Source organism: Manihot esculenta, chromosome 12 (genome assembly GCF_001659605.2).
Source record: "Manihot esculenta cultivar AM560-2 chromosome 12, M.esculenta_v8, whole genome shotgun sequence".
NCBI lineage: Eukaryota > Viridiplantae > Streptophyta > Magnoliopsida > Malpighiales > Euphorbiaceae > Manihot > Manihot esculenta.
The window spans coordinates 3503095-3522168 of NC_035172.2; the positions used below are offsets into that span (position 1 = coordinate 3503095).

At 31.2% G+C, this 19074-nt stretch overlaps 2 protein-coding genes and 1 non-coding gene across 3 annotated transcripts; all 3 read right to left on the reverse strand.

The window, feature by feature from the left end:
* Positions 1-756: 756 nt before the first annotated feature.
* TRNAV-AAC lies at positions 757-830 on the reverse strand. Its single transcript has one exon. It is a non-coding gene; the product is annotated as a tRNA-Val (tRNA).
* Positions 831-7061: 6231 nt separating this feature from the next.
* On the reverse strand, positions 7062-8840 carry LOC110628561 (probable glutathione S-transferase). The gene is made up of 2 exons (XM_021775291.2): positions 7647-8840; positions 7062-7561 (listed from the first exon to the last, which is right to left on the reverse strand). Exons 1-2 carry the CDS (start codon positions 8049-8051, stop codon positions 7193-7195), a joined length of 774 nt encoding a protein of 257 aa, XP_021630983.1. The 5' UTR covers positions 8052-8840; the 3' UTR covers positions 7062-7192.
* A 144-nt stretch (positions 8841-8984) lies between these two features.
* On the reverse strand, positions 8985-10195 carry LOC110628562 (photosystem I reaction center subunit IV A, chloroplastic). Its single transcript, XM_021775292.2, has 3 exons — positions 9758-10195; positions 9382-9447; positions 8985-9299 (listed from the first exon to the last, which is right to left on the reverse strand). The coding sequence occupies exons 1-3, from the start codon at positions 10028-10030 to the stop codon at positions 9195-9197; spliced, it is 444 nt and encodes a 147-aa protein (XP_021630984.1). The 5' UTR covers positions 10031-10195; the 3' UTR covers positions 8985-9194.
* Positions 10196-19074: the final 8879 nt, after the last annotated feature.

A 19074-nucleotide genomic window follows, 5' to 3' on the forward strand; every position in this document is an offset into this window, starting at 1 on the left:
TTCAGTTCTATCATCCTCAAATTAAAAAACGGCCTCAAGTATTATAGCTTTTTTAAGGTACATGACATTTTTTACCTATTCTTCCCAAACCAATCACAGTTTTGCCAGCAACAGGCCCACTGATTCAGATGTTGTGGTTAGCAACTTGCCCATCAACTTCAATCATCAGATGGGTAGGGTCCATGAAGGGCAATGAAACCTAGCTCCACCACCTTGCTTTTATCCCCCACTTTTAATGATATTGATAGCTAGTTCCAAGATGCGCTAAGGGAAATTATTATATGAATCCAAAATACTATTACTACTGCTATTATTATACGAATCTGTATTATCTCGTCATCGAAAGTTGATACACCTAGTTAATAATAGTAAAATTTATTAATAATTTTAGTAAAAGAATAAAATTTAATAAATTTAAATTTATCTTAAAACTACTATATATATATATTAGCTAGTAGAATATAATTTTAATACTTAATTTTAAATTATATATTAATTTATTGCATTATTAATAGTGTATACATCCAACTCATTCTCACACAACTATTCCCTTTAACATTATTTTTTTAGTTTGACTTATGATTAATAATAATACTTAAATGCCTTGCACATGGATACAGCCGCAAAGCTCTCCATGAAGAAATCACAGGCTTTTCTGTTCACAGGAGGAATAATAATATTACAATGTATTATATCAGATAAAAAGTAAAATAAACTCTCAGACTGAAAGGAAAAAGAAAATTTAAAAAAAGAGAATGGCGTCGCCCGGACTCGAACCGGAGACCTTCAGTGTGTTAGACTGACGTGATAACCAACTACACCACGACACCACTGATATCTGTTCCAAAGCAAAAACAAAATACCGTTTTTACTGAACGCGACACGAACAGCAGCCTAAAGTAGAGGAAGAAAAAGAAGAGTTGAAAAAGGCATGGCTAGGGGGAATGTGATCATCAGCAAAATTCTACTCTTAACAAATGTTTAGGGGATGTTAATGCCTAAATTAGCGGCATATTTGCCTGACAGAGGCGTCTGCAACCATCTACAACTACAAGTATTAGATTTAGGGTAACTGTGTGTAGAGTCTGAGGGGATGGCTAGACAGAGGAGCCAGTTGTTCTAGGGGGCTTTATGTGATAATTTATGTCTTAGTTCCAACTTTCTAGGTGTACCAACTAAACCAACCCTGAAATTCTGTTTCATTCAAAGACAAGTCCAACTTATCTTCCTCTGTCATTCTAGCAGGTAGAAAAATTCTAATTCTATCATATCATATTTTCTACACAATCATCACTTGTAAAATACCAAACTACAAATTAAATTACATCACCCACTCAATGAGAGGAAAGCTCAGGTTTCACTAGCAAATTCTGCTTTAATGAATCATTCTAATAATGTATTATCTATTATGTGGGTGATGACTATTTTCATACTCCAAGAGCTAGCAGGTTCAGCAATTCAAGTCCCACAAAAACACGATCCCAATTCCCAAAGCCTATTACTGGCATTATTGGTGTCTCTGAAGTTTAAACTGAAACTCAAGAAGCATAGTGGACTAGGTCCTAGTTTGAGTGAGCAACCAGTTTTGTATCTCAAATTCCAGTGCAAAAACTAGCTAGTTTCCAGTTGTCAGTCAAATATTTAAGATTGTAAATGACTTATCACAGATATTATCAAGAAGTTCCGACTAGCCTCTATCAAAACGAAACCAGAGTTTCAGTAAGGTCACCAAACACCAATCAGTATATTATGGGTCATCCTAGAGAAACAGGATTGGGAAAGAAAAGCCCACAGATAGTCCACTGAGTTCGAACTTGTCAGAGCCTAAAAACAGCGCACATGAGCCCCATGTCAATGATTCAGAAATTACAAAAGGGTTTCTCCCACTCGATAGTCGATACCATTCATTCTTTCCACCACCACCTCCTCAAGTCAGCAACTCAGTTTTTTCCAAAACCTGGCAGCCTCTCACAGCTCCAGTTTTGTGTCCGTTTCTCCTTGGGATCATGTGTATAATTTCAACTCCTACTCATCTGAGCATTACTTACAAAAGTAAATGGAACACATGGGATGGTCACCATCCTCCCTTAACACAGTATCATCACCACGGGCCCAACTGCTTCAGCTTATGTAGTAATCGCATTTCTGATTTTACTTAACCTAGGGATCCTCCAGGCTCCAGGTCCACTTGCCCAAGTCCCTACTAGACACAAACATGTGACGCAACAAACTCATTTGCAGACCTTCATGGTTGATCTACTTCATGATAATTCAGAAAAACCTAACCTTTATCTATTACAAACAAGACTCTTTTATAATATTTTTTATTAGAAATACGTATCATGTTTCCCTGAAGGCCATTGTACTCTGTTAGGACTACCGCAGTACAATAATCTTATGGTACTTTTAAGTGTAGTAGGATTATCTATTTTAATGGTTATGTTTTTCCATAAAAATACATTGACAAACTAAATTATATATGGACGTACTGCTTGAAATTTCTTTGTTGTCCGTTTTTGGATTACCCATTAATGTAATTTTCAATTAACTTATATGGAGAGGAGGAGAAGAGTCAAAAGCTTATATTGTAAAATTAGTTTAAATTTTGAAAACTTTCATGATAGTTGAAGATTTGATGTTGGTTAAAAATTTTATAATCATTAAATATTTTATGGTAACCGAAAATTTTATGATAATTGAAAATTTTATAATAATTAAAATTTTTATGGTAGTTAAAATTTTTATAGTGTTAAAGATTTTATGATTATTAAAAATTTTATTTATAAAATTTAAATATAATATTAAATTTAATAATTATGATTTTATTATATTATTTCAAGATTTTTATAACCGTTTATAATGGTCGGTAACCTCCATCTGATTTTTATTTTTCTACTTTATTTTTTTTTTTTTTTTTTCATTTTTTTCTGTTGGGTTATAAAGTAGGGATAAATTGTTGTCCTGATCCTGAAAATTAAATTTCAAAATGATATGTTTAATCCTTAGAGATTACAAAATAAATCCTTAAGACTGAACACGACTCAAATTTTATTATTTTATCTTATTTTTTCAACATCTACATCTTCTTGTTTATCAATTCTTCACGGGCAACACTTTATTCCAAAAATTTTAACATCTCTACTTATTTTTTCCATCGAGAAAAGGGGGGAAAATTCATCTAGGTTATTCTTAATTCTGATGACAAGTGAATCAAGAACCTTGATTTGGTCACTGTGGTCGAACATATGATGCCCAGCCTACTGTATTTGAGATGTCATAATCCAGTATTCTAACACTAAATATTGCAATGCAAAGTACAAATAGGCAAATCGACAAACTTGAACCCCTTCAATCAAGGCCGCCATAGCCTCTTTGACATGCCAAGTTGTAAAAGGCCACCTCTTGTACAGATAGGACAGCGGACTGATATTATATATCGCTGAATCACAAGCTGTGTTCAGGTGGACAATATGTACAGTTAAAAGCATGAAGGTGCTTGCTAAACTCAAAACAAGCCAGCTACGACCAAGCAACCAGTCTAGCCTCGGAGATCTCTTGTCTTGTCAAAAAAGTACATAAGTGCATTATTTCAGGGTTTTGGTTTAAAATTACTAGGCAAGAGAAACTGCAAAGCCACTAGGACATGTCTCTAATAATACTGCAAATACTGGGAAAGATACAAGTGAAGGAAAATCTAAATGGAATCATGAAATAGATAGAATGATTTCAGATCATCACAGGTTCGAATAATTCACAGAGTGGGTACTAAGCAGGATAGGATGTGACAATACAGAAAAGAGGGAGAAAAGGAACAAAAGAGTAATGTTAAGAGTAAATTTCATATGGAAATTTGGGACATTTAAAATACAATGGCAGTGATAAAAATTGAACATGAACTCGCCCCTGTCTACTGAGCCACGAGACAGACTATGAATTAAGTACCTCCCCGATGTCAAGTTTCAAACTTCAAACCTATCCTCAGTTTCTAGTTTCTCTCCACTTGAAACAAACCCAATGCTGAGAATGAAGCTTAGGTAAACATAAATTGAGAAAGGAACCTAAAACGAAGATCTAGCATCCCATGAACTATCTTAAAATTAGAAATCACAACAAAGCATTAGATGCTAACAAAGTTTATGCAATTGGACTCGATAATTGCCTGCCCATAAGCAATCAAAACCTAACTAGATGTCGTAGGTTTACACATAAAATTTTGATATGGAAATTAGAATGAGATCAACTCAATGTGACATGTAATTAGAACAAAATCTAAAGATCACTTGATCTCCTAAACCTAAGAGATTGAGAAACTGGAATAGAATTTAAACCTAATAAGTGATAAAAATAGAACAGAAACGTAAGCAGAAGAAGAATGAGGCGCACAGATTTGCCGGTGGGCGTCGCATAATCTGACAGCGGAGGCTCTTCGGCCGCGAGTGGTGGCGCCAAGACTTCGGCTTCGAACTTTCGCGGGAAATGAAATTGGGAAATGGACCGAATCCTCATTGCTCTTTCGGTTCAGCCTCTTCAGCCCAACGCTTCTTAAAGCCCATTCTATTCCTGTTGTGAATCCTCGCCTTCAACGGCCCAAGCTTTTCTCAAAACGAAAAAGCCCTGCATGTTATTTCAATTGTCAATTTAGCCCATAATACTTTTTTAAATTTAATTAAGCTCGTAAAGTTTATATTTATCGAATTTTTAACGAAATTATAAGAAGGTTATTAGATGAAATAGGATCCGCAATAAATATATATATAAATATAAATGTAAATTTTTTTTTAAAAAAATCAAATTCGCTCGAAGTAAATGCTACGTGCTAAGCTAATTATAAGCTAGCTATTTAGCATACAGGCTTATTTAATCCTTTAACTTAAAAAAAATATAATATTTATATTTTAGAAAAATTATTATTTAATTTTTACTAGAAAATTTTATTATTTAATTTCTGAATTTTTAAAAATATATTAAAATATCCTTCACAGAATTTTTCTGATACTAGAAACCATTAAAAATAAATGAAAAGACAAAAACATCCTTAAATTGATGGGTGAAGAAGAACAAGCTCTCAATCATATAAGCCTTCTCTTCTTCCCTCACGCCCCTAAACGATTGCACCCTTTTAATACTCAGTAGATGCAGAGCACATAAGCTTTTCATCTATCTCCAATACTCATCATAAGGAGCTGCAGCCACATCCTTATGGTCATAGAGAAGTTTCTCTTTCATTTTTGTTTTAGGTCTATTTGCAGACACAAAATCATGGATTTTCGTAATCTCGCGTGCCATTTCAACTTATGAGATAACAAGAACTGGAACTCTACCGAAGTGAAGCAACATGACGTCGCTATGGTTTTGAGCTAAGGATCAAAGAGAGCGATGAGGGTGCAACCCAATTTGGTGGAGGTTTTCGATAATTGGAAAGTCGGGTGGAGATGGTGGTAAGGTTTTCTTGCTTCTTAGTGGAGATCGGTTCAACAAGAAGATGATGAAGCATAGCGCTAAGACAGTGAAGGACAAAGGAAGCAGCAAGGATGATGTTCCACATTGAACGTAACTCTCCATTTTTGTTTCTTAATTATTGGCATCCTTTATTAGTCTCTTGAGCGTATAAATAAATACTTCTGGACCACCTGCATTTTTTTCAGAATTGGAAGCGACAATTGAAAGCAACAATTTGGAAAGAAGTTTTTCATGTGAACATAGCATTAATTATGTATATATTTTGATATAATTATTTAATATAACAATTATTAAGCTTGTTATGGTATGAGGTGAAATCATATTTTTCAAAATAAAAATTTTTAAATACATATTTTTCTATTTTCCTTAAAATGATTTTGTTATTTTAAATATTTTGTTTTCATGAATATTTCTTATTAAATTATAAGATAATCACTCAATTTGCATATTACCTATTACTTTTAACTTTTTACATTCAAATATATTGAAATTTAATTATATTATATCGCACGACATGTATTTGTTGTTTATATAATTTTAATACTAAAATTTTACAAATGTATCAAGCCAAATCACATTATATAGCAATTGAGGGTCAAAATATGCAATTTTAAGTATAAACAATAAATACTTTTGTAAATTATATAACATAATTTTGTTTAATACATTATGTGATATTCTGCTATTCTGCTGTTTACTCATATTCCACGTTTTTGCAAAATATAAAAAATTAAAATTATATATAATAGTTACCGGCTGCTTGGCCACCGCACGAAAAGTAGGAAAAATTAAAATTGATAAAAGTATAAAAAATTAAAATTATATATAATAACTAGCAAAAAAAATATTAAATAATTTGAATTAATGATTTTACACTAAGTGAAAAATATGTTTAAAAATTATTTAAGTAAGTTTGGGCTACACTGTTTTAATTGATATTAAAACCACCTAAAATTATGTAGAGCTAGTGAAACTCTGAAAAAAACTATCTAAAATACTAGTGAACCATAATATTCGAGAGTTCAGTCTTAACTTGACAATTGTATTCGAAAGGATTCGATTTTGACTTAATAATTGTATCCGATTTAATATAGAACATTACAAATTTAGCAGGATATTTAATTGCTTTTCCACATTCCTCGTCCCATATCGGCAAAATATGGAAAATAAAAAAATTAGTCTTTATTGTGAAAAATTACCTCTCAAAATTGCATGAGTATTAGCTCCGATAAAATTTTAAAATTTTAAGTATTTAATTTTAAAAATATAAAGATCAATTTATTAATTATTTTAAACTTTAGAGATTAAATTATAATTTACCTAATTATTGATGTAAAAAACAGGGACAGCTTCAAGTACTAAAACTTGACAAATTTAGAATTTACTTATTGTTCACAGTTTGAACAACGTTGAGAAAGAACCTTATAAGATGTTTATTGTCACTTCGGCAGAAACCAAAATCAATGGATGCAATGATCAAGAAGGGTTAGAGGCATTGAATACTTAATAAATGAAATTAACCCTTATTTCGTAAAACGGAAATGATAGAAAATTCTTGATAACATTAGAATGTCAAAAAGGGGCTGCAGAACACAAAGCTATAATCACAACGAATAGTTATATTAGAATTTTATCAAACACATAGAAGTCATTGTCTCATATTGAGAGTGATTCTATCCCACATGCATTTTACCCATCGAGATGATAAAAGATTAATTTGTTTGTGAAATAATCACATTGTATGTGATCTTGCTGATGCGATAAACATTTCTCGTCGACATCTGAAATAAGCTAGCATTCCATCATAGTCAGGAAGGTTTTGCTTGATGACAGGAACTTCCCTGAAATTCTTCATCCAAGCTTGTAAACGAGGGAACCTGTCAGCTTCCAGTAACTCTACACCGACTGCTTTTTGCATGACTTCAAGCCAGCCAGCTATCCATCCAAATGCTATATCAGCCAATCCAATCTTGTCACCACCAAAAAATTTCTTATCCCCAAGAGCATTCTCTTCCACGATTTCCAGCAGTTCTTTTGCTTCTTTTACAGCCTTCTCTTGCTCCTCTCCCACAGTTCGAAAGAAAGCAAAGAAAGTTGGGGTCTGCAACACTCAAATTACTAATAAATTAGCTGATTTCAGATCATTCAAGGCTCAGGAATTCTAATTTATTAGAAAAAATAATTACCTTGTCCTCTTCAAACTTGGTCCAGAATCTAGCCATTGCTCTCTCATGAGGGTCTTCTGGGAGCAAGGGATTCTGAGGCCAAGTATCTTCTATGTACTCAAGAATGACAATGGACTCAGCCACCGGCTTCCCACCATGAACCAACACAGGAATCTTCTTGTGAACTGGGTTGTACCGTAGAAGCATCTCACTTTTGTTAAAGATATTCTCATCAATGTATTCATAGCTCACTCCCTTGAGTTTCAGAGCCCAAATGACTCTGTAACTAAAGGGACTTGGCCAAGCTCCCAGTAGCTTGACTGCTTCCATTTTGTGGAAGCAGATGTTTGTTCTTCTCCTCTCTCCCTTGCCAACCTCAATTTTATACTTGTGTCTAGGAGCTTTGGTTGGAAGAATCATATTCATTTTCCTTCTGATAGACTACTTTGACTGTCTAGTGGATTGCTGATGGCTTTGACAGTCTAAAATGGAGGCTTGGTTGACGAGAAAAAGAGTACGTTTGAACAGAAATTTAAAATGGAGGCGTTAGGTTATTATCAATGCAACTTCCCCACGGCACTGACCATGTACTTGTGCAAAACAGACACATAGGTCTCCATACCATCTTGTTGAGAAGAGAGAGCCTACTCAGCAGTTGAAGAAATTTTTTGATATTCAAACAGCACACTGCATAGTCTATGGCTTTAGAGAATTACAGAGCCTCCAAATTTTATAATTAATTCATTATATTAATCACTCTTTTTTTAGATAATCGACCTCAACCCACTTGATGGAATAGCTTCAACATATCCTTTCTTAGCAGGTGGGTTATAGGAAAATTTTTAATCCATAACAAAATTTTGAAGTTAAACATGTTTGGGCAAGTAATAAAATCGTGACCTCTTTAAGAAGTTCTTATATTGCACTCCCTTTTAGGACCAATGGGCTTTGGGTCATTAGAACTAGAGTCATCTCGGGGGCAGAGAGATGTCAAATTTCAATATAGTCGGAAAAAAAAAAAAGTCGGTCTTCCATATACTGTAAAGCCCATCCTAACTCAATCCTAGCAGAATTTTGACTATATCATGACTTCCTGATACTCAAACATATGCTTCTAGAGCATCCTTTAGAGACTTAGGCCATGATTTCTTCAATTAACATGAACAATATCTCACAAATTTATTGTGAAGCACAATCAAGCACATCCTAGTTTTCTGCAATAAACATGAACAAGAACTTACAAATTTTGTACTGTAAATGTTTTATAGTATTCCTAGTTTTCCTACATCAATCCCTTTATCCAAATTTAGAGTTACTAGTTTTGCAAGCTTTTCCATTCAATTCTTTTGAGAGGTTGCATAAAAAAAAACGGTAAACCTTGTTCAATTAGGTCCCTAATTAAGCAGTTCTCTATTTGAGTTGGCAGCAGCAGCAGGAAATGCAACATAACAAAGGAAAAAACACAGAATCGCTAGTGAGTATATGATACAGATTCATGACATAGACAAAGCTTAAGCTAGACAATGGAGTAATATGAAAAATCAAAATTACAGTAAGAACACATAACGCTCATTTAACTTCTTCAATTTCATCCAATGCATAGTTGTTTGTTGATACATTAGCATAATTAACTTTGTCGAATCGAACCACAACTGGGTAGCGAGTTTTGGGATCCTGTCCAATGCAATATCAGCAGTAAATAACTACACCAAAACTAAAATTTTACAGCAAAAAAGGGAGAGGAAGAGAGCTTAACCTGATCAACAGCTACAACAGATCCTATGCCATTGTACCAGTAAGATTCCCTCCTCAGAATCTTCACCTGTGTATTCAGACACATTTAAACATCAGTTTCATGTTATTTGCTAGACTATGTGGTTGTAATATGCATCTTCTTTGTCCTTCTTATGCAGCGTAATCATTCAACAAGCAAATCTTATTAGTACTAGAGTCATCTCTGGAGCTGGAAGAGCTCGAGTTCGACCCTTCTTATGCAGTGTAATCGTTCAACCAGAGAAGTTCAAGTGGTGTACTATTGTTTTGTAAATTGGGAATCATCCTTGACTGTTCTATGGAAGTTGTCTATTGGTGGCAGCAGGATTTTATATTTAAGACTGAACCATTGAACTTACCTTGGTTCCTCTCTTGGGTCCAATCGGTGGTGGCTTAGGTTTTGGAGCTTCACCTTCAGCTGGTTTTGTGGTGGTAGTAGGTGTTGCTGCGGCGGTGGCAGGTGGTGCTGGTGTTGCATCCTCCTCAGCTGCCCTCACAACAAGCCTTGGATTATTGTTCTTTGAAGGGAAGAATACCAAGTTGCTGCTCCTAGAACCTGAATTGGTATTGGCTGCAACATTAGGAGTTAACAAGAAACCTGAAGCAGCAGATGCCATGCTGCAGCTAGCCATGTTCTGCCTCACTACTCACTCTCTCTCCCTCCTCTCTAATGGCAAACAAAAGTTAATGAGTTAAAGGAAAGACAGCGACTGAGAGATTGAGAGGCTTTGAATTAATGAACACAGAATTTTCTTTCTTTCTTTTTTGATTTTGGGAAAATTATCTCATCTTGGAAAACAATGCCAGTAGTTTCATCCACTAGGGTGTTGCCACATATGCACCATATCCCATTTGTTTGGATAATGTGATCACAAGTCATCCTCTTCTATATTTCGGATGATGGGCATTGGGCAAACTGAGTACCCACACCTATGTACTTCTCTCAGGTTTCATTCTTGAACTTGGTCCCTTCTTTGCCTAGAAAAAATCTTTTAATCCCCTTTAATTAATTCTGGCATGTGCTGCGATTTTTTTTTTTTTTTGGCCAAAGGTAAACAATTCATTAATAAAGGCTTAAAAAGCCCAAAGAGCATTACAAAACTCCAGACACAAAAAAATACAACTCAACCCATAACAAAATGAAGCCCTAGCTAGAACTGGGCAAACAAACCAACCCAACAATCCAGCCACAAGGTGTCGACCACCAAAACACCAATTGTGATCCAGTAGACTAGAGCAGCGAAACAACCACCACGCCCAGACAACGCTATCAGGCGAGAAATATGCGAAGGGAAGCCAAATCAAGACAGGAGGGCTCCGTCTCTAGGGATACTTAGACATCCACGCCGGTGAAAGAGGAAGAAAAGGCTACTGTCAACCTTTATAAGTGCCTTCACCGTGCTATGAAATTGGTTGCTAAAATAAGAGATTATATCATCAATTTTCAATGGAAGATTGAAGATTTTTAAATTCTTAAATAATAGTGATACTTTTAAAAAACAATTATTAACCATAGCCAATGTAGCAAGTGAATTTCAATTGATTTAATACAATTTTAAATGAAATTAAGTTCTAAAAAAATATAAAAAATTTTATTGTTTAATTTAATCAACTTAATGAAACTAACATAGGTCAAATTAAATAGAAATCGAAATTAAATTCAAAGAGAACTCTTCAGTCGATTCCTATGATGGAGCAAGACCTCATCCATGTCTATAATAGGCTTCATAATAAGTTTTTTATCAATTTTAAAATTAAAATTTTAAATTAAAAATATTTAGTGCTAAAGTTGAAAGAAAAAAGAAATCTACTAACTGGAGTGGTATAGTGGGCTGGGCTTGAACTCCGAAAGCCTACTTCAAGAGACGACGTCGGTTTGTGGCTAGCTATAGATGAGTAGCTACTTTTTTTAATTTTTCCGCGAAAAGTTCAAATTGAATCGATTTGTGGCGCCTGAAAGAGTTTGATGCTTTCTCTTCTTCTACTCTATTTCGATCAACGAAATCCACCTAGAGTCACCTGCACCGGAGGCTGCGATTTTGGCTCAATCGGTGGAGCTGCCAATTTCATATGCCTAAACTTCGATGAAGAGGATGAGTTCTCAAATTAGCTCTGAACTTCCATCTCCGACCCGCCATTCGTTTCCCAGAGGTTTCTGCAGTGTTCGGCCCTCTAGAACTCGATTCAAGGCTAAAGCATCTTGAGATACCCAAGGCATTTCGTTTCCTTCTAATTTCTGCACTTAACAAAGGATTCTCGCTATTTCATTCCATTTGATATGCACAATTCAATTGTGTTATTTCCGATTTTATTGCGAATTCTTATTTAGGTTTGTATTCAAATGTCGGTCTCCGTGGAGATTTTTGGCATGGAAAAAGAATCTCTGGAATTTATCAGTTGAAAATCTCAGATGTAGAACCCTCCCTCGTTTAGAACTGAAAAAGGCCCACTTATATATTTGATTCCAGATAAATTTATTTCGTTTTCAACTTTTCTTGTAGGATCGGCTGCAAAGTAAGAGTAAGATTTACAGATCTTGATAATGATAAATTACAGGAATCTGCTACGGTTGCTCTACAGAGAAATTATGCTCCAAGATGTGAGTTTACAATTTCCAAGTACTCTTTTACATCTCTACATGTAATTTTATTTCTGCGGACACTGTTATTGATGCCAAAATTGAATTCGAGTTTGGATTTCTAATCCCTTCTTTTCTTTTGGCATAATTCATTTTATAAAAAAAAAAAAAAATTAAGAATCTTATAAAATCATGCATTATTTTATGTCTTTTTAAAAATGAAATCTTGCAAATTAAAAAATAAATTACTTTTTTTACTCCAAGTAAGAAAATTTATAGAAATTAAATAAATTAAATTAAATTTTTATAAAATTTTTTATTTGGAGGAATAAGTTGACATAAAATGTTGTTGGTGACCTCAAAATATCAGATTATGCTTTCTTTATGAAGTTAAAGGGAGATGCAGGTCATATCTACCTCATTTACTAGTTCATATCAAGTGACCATGCTAGAGTATATTTGAAATAGTCAATATGTTGAAAATTCTGATCTTAATATTCTCTTTCGTTTTACAAGTTTAAAACCGTATTAGCTGGCTGAAATCATTTTCCAAACCTGCAACATTCTTCTTGCTGTTTCCGTTTCTCCTTTTGCTACGCATGCAATCATCTTAAATATAACAAGATTATATCATTTGCTATGCCAGTTGCTATGCCAGTTACTGTATCGAATCTTCTGGTACCCAGCCAAGATTGTGTTAAGAATCGAACAATTATATAATTCAAAAAATAAGTACGAAAAAAAATCAACACAACCAATACACAAATTTAATTTTGTTTACCAATTTGGCTATATCCACGATGGTTAGATTTCTTTTTTTTTTTTGAGTTTTTAAATAGAATATATTAGAAAAATTCTATGTGAGTTTTCAAATAGAATATATTAGAAAAATATTAAGTTCAGTTAAAATACAAAAAAATAAAATAGTCTTTAAAAAATTTGGGCTCTTGCCCTAAGCCCGCCTTTGGAGCCCCAGACCTCTGGCCAATTCAATGCTAAATTGGATTTGAATTCAGTGCTGAATTGGATTTGCAACTATGGCTATTTGTGTACAGTTCATAATATATCGTTAGTTTCTATATTTTAATAGATTGCTGTCATTTTGTCTGAAAAGAAGAGGAAAACGCATCAGTTGGTTGCAAATATCTCAATTCCTGAAGTTTGATGAACTCTGTCCTAAGGGGTTAGACACATCAATGTTAGGCAAGCCTTTTCATTTTCTTTGTTTTGTAATAATGGACTGGATAAGAAATTTTTGCTGCTCAGTAAGCTGTTCCTGTGAGCAGCCAAGAGAAGGTATGATTCTTTTAGCTTCTGAGATGAAATGAATTTTTGCTATGTTAGTAATATAGCCATGGTAATTCTCTTGCAGAGTTTTGAGGATTTAAATACAGGGCAATTGGAAACTGAGGCTGGATAACGGTCTTACTGAGAGTGGATTAAATTCCTTCTTTTCATAATGTCCTCCATTTCTACCCTCACTTGAGTTGTCCCGTTCACCTAGAATCAGGAGCCATGGTTTTGTAGAATGTTTTTTTGAAGTCAAGGATGATATAGTTGCAGTTATTACGAATTTTCTTCTTTTTTTTTTCCATAAAAAACACGGCTTATTACGAATTTTCTTTTTCTTTTTTTTTCCATAAAAAACACGGCAACCATCTAAATTTGGATGAATATTCAGACTGACACCATATGCGAACCTTTCTTAAAAATTGTCCTTTCTCCTTCAAGATCTCCTTTGGTTTATGAGAGGTTCTGAATGAGGAGCAGCATTAATTTGCCCTGGCACGGATGCCGTCTTTTCCTCTGGTCTTAATTTTTATTTAGGGCCAAAACACAAATACCAGTAAGTGGCTCCTCAGGCTATCATCGTCCATAAACTTATGCTCTTGAATTACCCAAAAGCAAAGGCTTGGTCACGGTTTGTTTATGTGAGATGAGAATGTGAATTATTTTTAGAAGTTGCAAGTCACAAAGGAGTCATGAATCATGAAGATATGATTGATATCAATGACTGGTCACCCTTTTATTTTCAGATGTCTGTCGACAAAGAGAAGATATTTCCCTTGCTGCTTGATGGATCTGAAGGAGAAACACATTCTTATGAGAATAAAGTGAAAATTTGATGCTTCCCTTTTGTGTATGGTGGTCCTTGCTTTGATGGAGAGTTTCTGGGTCTGATAGTTGGCTAGTCATTTCAACTAAATTTCAATATTCTTAAAGCTCAAAAAGGAAGCTTAAATGCATGATTTATTGCTATACCTTCGAGCCAATGCGTTGTGGGGCTTGGCATTTTATGTTCAGCTACCAATCTAAATTACATTGGTTCTTTGTTTGGCAAACACAAGGATGAAAGAAGATTCGGAGGCAAGGTCATGAGCATAGAAGCCAGCATGAAAATGGCGCATTCATGGTAAGCCCAATTCTGTGCAATTAAGCACCAAGCCATAAAGTTCTATTCGTACAATTTTGTGAACAAAATTAAGGTAATTTCATTATCACATCGACTTGAGTACTATTTTTTGTTCCTGCATGAGGATAATTTATAATTTGAATATCAATAGTAACAATTTTACTCTACAATCTTATTACCGAATCCATTTGCTTGGGATTTCTTTCTTTCTTTTGCCTCTCACATAACTCCACATAGAAACTTATTTGTTTAACATTTAACAAGGTTAGTTAAGAAGTCTAATTTTTCCATTGGGTAGATGGAATTGCTTATGGATTATGGTCACCTAACCATCGATCTTTAAATGCAAATGGCCTTTATTGTTGTCCACACTTAATAGCCCAGTACAAATAGAATATTTTGTCTCGTGGCCTGATATGCAAATTAAAAGTGCATTTCACCAAAAACTAATGATTCCACAATCAATGTCCTAAATAAGTTGCATTAAACTATACCTAAAATCATCATAAAAAAAGACAAAGACACCTGGCTCCAGCCCCACTGACCACCCCAGGCCCAAGTCTCGGCCTCGGTGATTCTTTTCCTTCTTTTCCAGCTACCTCTCGAATCTTCACCAATTTCTCCATCCGTAACAGCCCACTTCCTCAAAACCCGGCAGTTGTTACGTTAACTTGTTCCAACCTCGGTGATCTCTGTTTGCCACGTCATAGTTTCCACTTTTTCTGTCTGTTACTTGCATTAACTAGTAACTACCCACCTTCACTTGTTCCCATCACCCGACGAATCTTCCCTCACTGCTCACTGCCCTTTTCCTTAGGTGTTAGGTCCCTCGCTGCCTCTAAGTTGATTATCCTTTGCATACTCAATTTTAGGCTATGTTTAGTCGGAATAATTTAGTAAGGAAAATTTAACCTTTCAAAAAATATAAAATATTGATTTGTTTGGTTTGTGTGATTTTATAATTTTCGAAAAATTGATTTGTGTTACTTTCTTTTTATAAGAAAACTAAATTCTCCTCTCCAATTAAAATAATTTTAAGTTATTTTCTTTATTTTTTATTTTTTTATAATTAAATATTTAAATAAAAATTAGTAGAAAATTGAAAATTATATTTATTGATGAATAATAATATGTGAAAATTTTTATTTAAGTTATATATTCATTCAAATAAAGAAAGAAATTAATTAAATTAAACATAAATATTTTTTATTATTATCATAAAAAAATTATATATTAATTATTATGTGAGTTGAATATTTAATTTTTAAAATTTGAATATTTGTCGATATATAATTTTTTTATTAAATTAAATATTATATTTTAATTATTATACATATATTTAGATTGGAAATATTTATATTATTTTTATAGTTATATTCTATTTACTTTTTAAAAAACAACATATCAACCATACACATCTAAATTATATTTCTAAAAATTAACTTTCGCGGAAATATATTTCTCAGAAAATTAAGTTATCTGAAAATAGGTAATTTTAAATTAAACTAGGCCTTAATATTTTAAAATTTTTTTAGGTAGGAAAAATGAGTTATATATATCGGGTAATTTTAAAAATGGTGTGGATGTTATGTTTCCTCATCAACAAATTAGGTGAAGGACATTTAATAGCTTTACCTAATTTCTGTCTGTTTCTTTCGTAACTCGTTTGTGTTTATGTAAGAAATTGATAGAATTTCCGAATTGGAATGATTTGTCACGGCTATGGGATGAGACACAAATGTCGATTCTTCTTAAACACTGTTTATAGAAAATTCAATATATAAATAAGTGGACTTTATTTAATTTTTATATAAATTTTATCATTTTATTATGTTTTGGAGTATAGATAAGTTTTTCTCTGAGACATATATCTAAATTCTTCATTGAGATCATACTATTGAGTTTGGAACTTTTATTTTAAAAAATATATATTTTTAAAAAATTATTAAATACATTTGATATACTTATTTTTTAGATATTTATTTTTCATAGTGGTTATCTTTAGCTGTACAATTTATCAATCATATTAAAAAAATTATTATTTAATTTTTATAATATAATAAAACTCATTACTTAATTACTCAATTTTAAAAAATATATTAAAATATTAAATAAAATTTAGTAATTAGTTTATTTATTAATTTTATCATTAAATATTTTATTATTTAGTTTTTATAATTTTAAAAGATTTATTAATTAATTTTTTTAATTTTTTTATAATATTTAATGGGTAAAACTAATGGAGCGACTAATTAGTAGATTTTTTAAAATATTATCAACACTTTAATGTATTTTGCAAAACTGATGAATTTGCAAAACTGATGAATCAATTAGTAAATTTTTTCATACTATAAAGAGTAAATAGTAATTTTTCTTTATATTTAATGCAGGTAATAGATTTTGTAAGTTTGCTAGATTTGGTAATACAAGAAAAGGATATTGAAAATAACATGTAAAGACAATTACAGAATAGCAATTAGTGGAGCTAGTTCCTCTTTTCTTTCCAAACTTTGGATGCATATGCAATTGTAATTTGTGCAATTTTCATATCATTAACAGATTTATGTAATCATAAGATATAGACTTTTTCTTCTAATTTCTTTTTTAATGAGTTTAGTTTGTCCATTTCCTTCATTATAATTTTTTCTTTTTTTTTAGTATTATTGGTAAGTAAAAATTCCTTTTTAAAAGAAATTACAAGTCAAGCAATGGAAAGAAACGTTTCGTGTCGTTTTCATTTGCATGTGCACTCATTCGACCAAGATAATGGAGTTGTTGAATGGTCCATCCAAGATTTTTTTTTTTTTTTTCTAATGGTCAAAATTGTCCGTGAATTTATACCATAAAAACAATTAAAATATTCGTTTGAATTTACTCTAAATAAAATTTTTTAAAATATATTTTTTATAAGAAATTAAATTATCAAAACAATTATTTGAATATTGAAAAAATTATTTTTATTCATTTTAAAAGGTATTAGGTTTAGCATTAAATAATTGAAAGACGTTAAATTAAAGTGTTTGGTAAATTTAAAAAAATAATAATAATTGATTGATTCAAAACATTTTGTATTAATAGCTAATTTGACTTTAATTTTATATTTAGATTATATTACCATTTTAAAACTTACTAATTGTAATTTTTAAATTACAATTACATTAATAAATTATTTAAAATTATTAAACATATTAAATAAATTAAAAATACTATAAAATAATAATTAAATTAGCTACGATACTCATTAGTATAGAAGAAAAAATATATAAATGCATGAAAATTAATTATATTTTAAAAATTATGATTTAAATTATTTCATATATATTTTATAATAAATTAATATTTTATTAATATCAACATAATATACCGAATATCTAAAATATATTTAATATAATTTATTACCACTTATCCATTATAATTTAATATTAATTATTAAAAAAATGAAATTCAATTATTTTCATTTTATTATCGTTAAAGGTTTAATTTGTGTTTTTTCAACCAGTTAATTATTTAATTTTTATTTATTTATTTAAATTTTTAATAATTTATAAAATAACTAAAATATCTTTTATATCTAATTAATTTACATAATTTTAAAATTTAATTTTTTAATTTAAAATTATAATTATTTAATTTTTATAATTTTAAAATCACAATAATCTTGTAATTTTGAAATAATAATTACTCTGTCTTTGTAAATTGTAATTTAGGTGATAGACTAAACAATTAATTGTTTACAAAAGCAGGGACTAACTAAAGTATTTTTTAAATATAAATATTAAATAATTAATTTCATTAAATTATAAAAATTAAATAATAACTTTTTATTTTTACTAATAAATATTTATAATTAATTGTGTTGATCCAAATTTTAATAACCACTCTCTCAATCTCTTATATTAAAAAAAAACATAATATTTAATCCAAAAAATTTACTAATTAATTCTCAATTTTAAAAATTATATTAAAATATTTCTAACCAATAACATTTTAAAATTTTTATTAATTAATCTCTTTATTAATTTTTTATTAAATATTTTACTATTCAATTCCTATAATTTTAAAAATTTTATCACTTTATGTTTTAGAAATTTTAAAAAAATATTAATTAATATTTTAGATTTTTTTAATATTTAACGATCAAAACTAATGGATAGACTAATTAGTAAAATTTTTAAAATTTTAAAGATATTTTAATATATTTTTTAAAATTGTTGGATCAATTAGTGAATTTTATTATATTATAATGACTAAATATTAATTTTTTCTTAAATTAAAGTACTAATTAGTGATTTAATGAGATTAATTAGTTACTAACAATGTAGGTAGAATGAAATTCAACTTCCTCCACAATAGCTTGGCCCTAAGGAAAGTCAAAATCCATGAAAGAGAGATGTCCAAAGAAAATATAAAGTGGTTGGGGGGGTGAATTGAATTAGTCACCTTCTCCTTTAATTTTGGACAAGGAAGATTTTGCTGTGAGGCCATGGCCATGGAGGTTGGTCATACGTCTCTTCCACCTCTCTAAATCTCAAGATATTATATATCTTTTGCTTGTGTTGTATAGTCAATTTCATCACTCAACAAATCCAACCTTTGGAGGTTATCATTATTGAGCAGTTTTCGATTTAAATCTATAAGTAGAATTAATTTTAATTAAATTAAATTATTTAATTTATTTGATTTAA

Excerpts from the sequence above, each read along its gene's own strand:
- LOC110628561 (XM_021775291.2), bottom strand. The coding sequence starts at position 8,051 with ATGAATATGATTCTTCCAACCAAAGCTCCTAGACACAAGTATAAAATT. Across the intron at positions 7,562-7,646 it reads CCAAGTTTGAAGAGGACAAG|ACCCCAACTTTCTTTGCTTT; the intron begins GTAATTATTTTT and ends TGAGTGTTGCAG.
- LOC110628562 (XM_021775292.2), bottom strand. The coding sequence starts at position 10,030 with ATGGCTAGCTGCAGCATGGCATCTGCTGCTTCAGGTTTCTTGTTAACT. Across the intron at positions 9,448-9,757 it reads GACCCAAGAGAGGAACCAAG|GTGAAGATTCTGAGGAGGGA; the intron begins GTAAGTTCAATG and ends CTGAATACACAG. Across the intron at positions 9,300-9,381 it reads CTGTTGTAGCTGTTGATCAG|GATCCCAAAACTCGCTACCC; the intron begins GTTAAGCTCTCT and ends TGCATTGGACAG.